Raw genomic sequence first — 7,530 nt, forward strand, 5'->3', positions numbered from 1 at the left:
TACTGCAGTGAAAGCACAAGTGTTTAAAAGGGTTGTTTACCATGTTTTTTTCTACAGTACTGATAAAAGTGATTGTGGTTTTTGCTTTAAACACCGTTTGGAGAAACATTCTTTCACCTGATGTCCTGTGTTTGTACGCTGAAAATAAATACGTTCTTCATTTCTGCTCTGACTTAGTCTCAAGTTTCGCTGATCTCCAGACATCTGGAACATTTTTTTTAAGTTTTTATCAATATGCTTTATCTTATATTGTACAGTTACACACAAAGGCCACATTGGCCCATGTGTGCACAGCATTGTGGGATATTTTCATACATCAAAGCTGTTTTCTTGAGACTTGTATATTGGCTTCACAGAATGGTAAGTGGTTCCTGTAACCATGGTGATTTCAGAGCTGATAGCTTACTACTGCCTTATCAGCAGACAGATGATCGTCTAATGCGAGCTTTGTCTTCCGAAGGAATACGGGGAACTCCAGGTCCAAAAAAGGACTTTAAAATAATCAGCGCAAACAAACAGGTAAACAGGTACACGTTGTTTCCGCAAAAACATGGAAAGCATCGGGTGCAGCAGCCGCATGAGACCAGAACTGATGTTTCTGTCCTCTCGCACCATGGGAATGTTCGGCGTCACAACAGGACTGCACACGAAGAGAAGTACGTCAAACGTATGACGAAATACGAAAGTGGCTGCAACGAATTCCAGTCCAAGTATCAATGTTTGCATTTATTCATTTCGCTGATGCTCGTCTCCAGTAGAATTTACAGCAATTTACCCTTTTGCGTTCATTTGACACTTTGCTCCAAAGCGCGCGTGCGCGCGCACACACACACACACACACACACACTTTCTGAACCGCATGTCCCATACAGGGTCACGGGGAACCAGAAGCCTAACCTGGCAACTCAGGGCATAAGGGGATACACCCAGGATTGGACACCAGTCCATCGCAAGGCACCCCAAGCGGGACTCGAACCCCAGACCCACTAGAGAGCAGGACCCGGTCCAACCCACTGCGCCACCACGCCCCCCTGCTCCAAAATAACTTTTAATATTAAGCTACTTAAAATTATTTACTCATTTATCCAGCTGGGCAATTTTACTGGAGACATTTAGGGTCAGTACCTTGCTCAAGGGTACCGCAGCTCAAATTGCCACGTCAGCGGCTGCCCCACTCTTAGAGAATCCAACCGGACCTAAATTGAACCCGGATCCTTTGGCGCCTAAGCAGCTCTATTCTATCTACGACGCTACCTGCCGCCCCGTAATGAAATATAAATGAACAATATACTGTAACGTGTTGATGGTGTGAACAAGCCAAGGCTACAGTCATGGGAAGGAATGAGATTTCAGAGATGTTCTGGAGACCAATGAGACTCGGTCCATGATGGATCTCCTGCTGTTGGCCTCCTACTGCGATGATGGTTGAACTCCACGGTGGAAGTGAGACCTGGGCAGTCCCTTCGCTCTCAGCACGCCCCGCCCCCCGGCAGAAACCCTCGTGCTGGATTATTTTCGGCGGTTTTTAGGACAGTTTTTTGTAAGGTACCAGAGGCATCACGTTCCCAATACTGCGAATCGATTAGATCGTGATCTTGCAGGAAATAACACTTCACATCAAAGGAGAGTTCAGCTTCCTCTGAGCAGCGCTGTAAGTCTCTCTTCGATTTTCGTTTTGGCAATTAATTTTAATGTGCCTGAATTTTTGTATAAAATGCACGTACCGATTTCACGGCACGAGAGCCGAACCGGGGGAAAGAGGGACACGTAAATACCGCAGTAATATTGTGGGATTCTGGCAGCTGCAGGGTACCAGGATGCACTCATTGACTGCTCTCCTTTCTCACAGTGAAATGCAGCATTTCATTTCATCTCTTTTAATTATTATAATAATAATTGCTATAATTTTGCTGCTTTTTCTGCAGTACCAATCAATGTATACAATTGATCTCAGCTCTTAATTAAAAAAAAAGAAGAAATTATCAGTGATTTTACTTCTGGAACATCACCTACTTAGCTGGGTAGTTTCTTTTTTGTAAGGACAATAGTCCATGTAGTGAATAATTTCGCAAGAATATGCTTTCTACATGATATAGCTGATTACCAATATTCTGGGGCCTTGTTACAGTGTATCTCCCACAGCAAAATGTCAAATTGCCCCCAAAGTGTCGACATTTACTGAATATGTAACACTGACTCATTCTGACTCCTCTCTCCGGTAGGGAATGAAGACTCTACTCTCTGTCATTCTCTGCACTTGGACCTTCGGTGTTTTTGCATCGTTCGAAACCGAAGGTAAAGTTTAATGTGGCGTGTTTCTGACCGATGCTTTGGGGCTACGCTGGGGGGGGCCACGTTCCCCTGGGTTTCTTGGCATTTCCTTCGGTCAACCTCGGACCTTCCGGGCTCAGGTCGCCACGCTCTCCCGCCCGCAGCTCCATGCGGACATCGCGAGGAGGACCCTTTGTTCGTGACCGAGGGAGAGGCTCTCCGTGTTCCTCTGCTGCCCGACAACTACGGGGACGGCGAGGAGAGTCCCGCGGAGTACGTGTGGCTCAAAGGCGAAAGCCAGGAGATCGGGACGTCCGAGGATGAGCGCGTGCATCACCACGGAGGACAGCTCTACTTCCTGCCCCTCGTCTTCAGCGACTCCGGGGTTTATCGGTGACACAGCCTGACACGTCTCTTAGCGACGCTTGGTGTGAGATTGTGATCTTTCAGCAAACTGCAATGCGGTTTGGGCTGTCGATGCATAATTTTATAGGACACAGCACAAAACAATGTCGTGGTCACACACCCAAGGGTTCCCAGCCACGCTGAGAATCCAAGCCCAACTTTTCCATCAGACGATGCCCGCGGGCTCCTCCTCATGAGGGCCCTCTGCAAGGCCCCGTGGGTCGTCGTACTACTTCCTCGCGCGTGCGTGCGCGGCGAGACCCAACGGGTACCTTCCCCTCGGCCGGTGGACCGGCAGTACACTCTCGTGAGCTTTCGTAACTTGTACATCTCGCAGGAAGAAGTTGGAAAACATCACCATCAGCAGCTTCAAGCCCTCATAGCGACATTTCTGCCGTCCGTCACACACTGCTGTATTTTAGCAAAGGAATGAAGGAACATCGATCGCAAGTTTAACCCGAGTCTTTGTTCTGTTCTTTGAGGCGAACGTCCCGGAAATGTGAAGCCGTGGAGTTTAAGGTTCGGGTCTGCAAAGCGGAACCGTTCAGTCCCTCGGTGTTGTACGCGCGGATCGAAGAGGAGGCGCTGAACCCCAGGGTCCGATGCCCTGGCTACATGTTTGAGTTCTGTACGGATGCGGGAGGAAATCTCACCTGGTACAAGGTGTGTGTCTGCAGAGCTGCGGCCCGCTGCCTTCCTCAGGAGGCCCAGGTGTTGCGGAAAAGGGGTGTTTTGCTCATTTTCACCTGCTTTCCAGCCCTGTAGCTCACCGCCGCACCGTTAGCAGGCTACAAGTCTGCCCGAGACCCTAATCCTGGTCATCGTTTCCTAAGAACTACATTGTGTCATGTCATGGTGGTGAAGAGCATTGTATGTTACTGTGAAGGAGCAGCAGCTGACACGGTACAATTTACCGTGGTTCGGACAAGGCACAGGACAACAGGACTTAAAGCAAAAAGAGGGTTTATTTTAAAGCAGAAGAACCGAAACAGGTTCTTCTGGCCAAAGGCAGCAACAAAACCAAACCCAAACAAAATTTCATCTTCTCTAGAGCTACGATTGAGCCCATCCTTCACCCAACAGCTCCCAAAATACCACCCGAACACCACTCCCCAAGTGTTCGGACCAGCTGCCTTTAGAGCCCCCACTCATTGTCCTTGAATAGGTGCAGCTGGCTGTCATTTTTCAGAGGGCGAGGGGCAGGTCCTCGGGAGCCGTCGATCTTCCAGCTTCCCGCTCCCGCCCGGGGCCGAATCGCCCACCAGCTCACATTACCTGCCCGTGCAAGTGGGTAAATCGGTGTAAGTGCTTTACCGCTGTAAGTGAGTCCAGCGAAAAGCGTCAGATAAACGAACACATGTAAGAGTAAAGGTTTGCGCAGATGTTCTACAGCTGTGATGTGGACCTGTGCTCTACTTGAACTCCACCGAACTTCAGCTCCTCTCTGCTGCGTTGGAGTTGCATTCCTCACGGTCTTCTGCTGCTCCTCACTGCCCGCACCTCTGTGCGTCCCTCTGGTCTCCCGACTCAGGATTTCGGACACATTCCGAACGAGTCGGCGGAAACCGTGCTGATTCTCAATGCGTCCAAGCGGGACGAAGGCATCTACACCTGCAGGTGTACATGGGAGCACGCGGGGCGTATCTTCAACTCATCGGCATCCAGGAAGTTAATAGTGAAAGGTGAGCGGTTGAGAGCGCCGCCATCGTGTCTCTGAGCACACGTGTCCATCCGGAGTGACCAGCGATGATAAAACTATTCAATTCTTTGTCTCCTCCAGATCCCTCCGCCACCTATAGACCAGTGATTCGCGCTCCACTCAACCACACTTCTGAGACCGCGCCACCAGGTGCCCAGCGGTTAGGTCCTCGCAAGCAGCCAGCAGGCCACCACGTTACCACGCTTTACCTGGTGTTGCTCGAGCAGCGTGTCGTAAAGACCGGCGAGCAGTCCATTCCTGGTTCGGGTTCGCAGCACCGTCACCCTCCAGGACAGGAGAATTCGGTTTGCGAAAACTCGAAGTTGTGAAAGGGTTCAAGGGTTTGCAAAGAGCCAATTTGGATTTTACCGAGCGACACGAGACCAGGGCTACCTTAGGGTTAATCGTTGGAGTAATTTTGATGGGATGCGATGACCTCTTGGCATAAACCGGTGTGAATTCTGGGGCTCCGGAATACAAACTTGTACCACTGAAATGAAGAGTAGTTAGGTCTTCGAACGATGAGAATCCACCTTGCGAAGGGTTTTCAGAGCCGCGTACCTTTCGTAAGGTAGCGGGATGCCGTTTCTTCATCCGCGGCCATGACGGATTCTTCTTCCGCATTCCAGGTTCGCAGGTGAAGCTCGCGTGCTCGGTGTTCTTCGGCTTCAACGTGCAGGACTTGTGCGTGGTCTCGTGGCTGGTGAACGGGAGCCAAGTGCAGGACCTCATCGAGGAGGCCAACGGCTCCGCTGACTGCGGCCACAGCGGCTACGTGGAGGAGAACGCCAGGTACGGCGGCCGTGGAAAATCCCCACCCGGTGCACGGATCGTCCTACCAGGCAGTGCGGTACATTTCTGTCGTGTTTTACCACAGAAACACGGAGCGCAACCAGGTCGTCTACAAGGCCACGCTAACCATCTGCAAGGTGTCAGAGAAGCACTTCCACACGGAGTTCAAGTGTGTAGCCATGAACAGCAACAAATGGGACTGTGTGTTTGTGTCCTTGAAGAACCCAGGTGAGTGGACAGACACACACACACACACACACACACACACACACGCACTCACATTCACCCTGGAACCCAAGGATGGCAGTTACGCACCATGGCCAGCACTAGTGTGTTTCAGGTGCGTTCCGCATGCAACGGCTTTGTTGCTCTTGCTCCTTAACGTAGAAACACACACCTGGGACTGGAGGTCTGTTTGTTCCCAGGCAATAAAAGTTTAATGGTACAGGCGCCCCTCGGTTAATTTACGGTTTGGTTTTATAAAAACGGAACTGTGATATCCACCCATCCATTGTGGAGAGCCGCTTTTCCCGAGCGGGGTCGCGGCGAACCGGACCCTTACCCCTTAACGCAGGGCGCAAGTCCAAAGGGGGAGGGGACACACCCTGGACGGGACGCCAGTCCATCACAAGGCACCCCAAGCAGGACTCGAACCCCAGACCCGCCACACAGCGGGCACCGGCTGAACCGAAAATTCAGACTAATTTAAACAGATGTTGTTTCCACAAACTTATTCCATCCCAGTTGTGCAGCACAGCTTGGTGGGCTGGTGGCGGTTCAGTGCTCATTACTGCCATCTACTGGCTCGGAGGGTAAACATGGGTCACACTGGTCTTTTACAGGGATTTTAGGAGATACATCTGTGAAGATAACACCATTAAAAAGAAAAAATAAACTGAAAAATGTCTATGTATTGGAAAAAATTCTAACTCAGATATTTCTGAAACACAATGTATTTAGGCTGATCATTGGTCACGTCGGTTTCCTGCTGGGTTCACGCGAGCGTTTTTCATCCCGTGTCCAACAGAAATGATGTCCACGCACGTTGTGATAAACCTCACTCTTCTGGGCTTCTTCATCCTCGCTCTCGTCACCTCGAAGGTCTTCATGATTGACCTGGTTCTCTTTGCGCGTGACGTTTTAAAGACGTGCCACAGTCAAGAAGGTGAGCAGTAAGTGGAATCCAGGAGCCCGCTGAGCACTGAGCACTTGACTGGAGTATTTCCAGATAAGTTCTGTTTCGGTTTGTGCAGAAGGTCAGATACTTCTCCTACGTTCTGAGAAATCTCTTCCGTTTACTGCTTTTACTACTGTTCCGTGTGTCAGCGGGAGTGCGGAGCTCCGCACACATTGAGGCCATTCAATGTCTTTGAATTTCCAGATGGGAAGGCGTACGACGCTTTCGTCGTCTACCAGACGCACAACACCGAGAAAGCAGAGGCCGAGAAGATCTGCCACTTTGTGGCCAAGGTTTTACCACGTGAACTCGAGCAGAAGTGCGGCTACAGGCTCTTCATCCTGGGAAGGGACGACCTACCGGGAGAAGGTCAGTACCCGCTGGGCAGATGATCCCGCTGCTGTTCTCATCCAACGTTGAGTTCCTCACCCATCGTCCCCCCGCCGCCGTCCCCGAACGGCCTGTTCCGATCCACCAGATCACATGGAGCTGGTGTGGACCCGCGTCCGGCTGAGCAGGCGGCTCATGATCATCCTGACCCCGGGTGCAAAGGGTGAATGTGGTGGCTCAATCTCCGAGGCGTACGGCGCCCCCACTGGGCTGGCTCTGCACCAGGCCCTGGTGCACGACGACCTGAAAGTCATCCTAATCACCATGGAGAGAACGGGCCAACTGGACCGCCTACCCAGGGAGCTGCAGCACCTGGTCCGGAAGAGCGCCCCGCTCCTGTGGAAGGAGCAAGGATGCGGTTCTAGAAGGTTCTGGAAGCATGTGCGGTATCTGATGCCCCCCGGTGCCATGTCCTCACATCCTGAGAGCATAAGGAGCCTTCTGAGCCAAACTGATATTTAGCTACAGCCGGTGTATTATTATTATTTTTTTTTAAATATATAGAATTCTGCGGTTCCCTGAATTCCGGTCCTTGATCCACACCGAATGCCTAGACTCCGGAATAAATCTGGATTGGTGTGGTCAGCGCCACTTTCATACTTACTGCAGTGCTTAGAAAACACGGTGTTGCGTTAGCCCTTTGCTGCTGCCTAGCGACCGCGGTCCACTGGGTTCGGCTCCCGAAATCCCGGGGACCATCGGTGATCCACAGAGAATCTCATCCACGTTCTCCAGCTGTTGCAACTTTCTACGTGACGGTGAAATAAAAGTGCGAGCACTTTAGCTCGATGTCTTT

General features: G+C 51.0%; 1 protein-coding gene across 1 annotated transcript; it reads left to right on the forward strand.

The window, feature by feature from the left end:
• Positions 1-550: 550 nt before the first annotated feature.
• LOC108926867 (interleukin-1 receptor-like 1) lies at positions 551-7,196 on the forward strand. Its single transcript, XM_018739834.2, has 9 exons — positions 551-656; positions 2,436-2,664; positions 4,114-4,358; positions 4,457-4,525; positions 5,005-5,167; positions 5,253-5,395; positions 6,195-6,332; positions 6,549-6,713; positions 6,823-7,196. Exons 1-9 carry the CDS (start codon positions 551-553, stop codon positions 7,194-7,196), a joined length of 1,632 nt encoding a protein of 543 aa, XP_018595350.2.
• Positions 7,197-7,530: the final 334 nt, after the last annotated feature.

This window comes from Scleropages formosus, chromosome 14, assembly GCF_900964775.1.
Source record: "Scleropages formosus chromosome 14, fSclFor1.1, whole genome shotgun sequence".
In the NCBI taxonomy this organism is placed as follows: Eukaryota; Metazoa; Chordata; class Actinopteri; order Osteoglossiformes; family Osteoglossidae; genus Scleropages; species Scleropages formosus.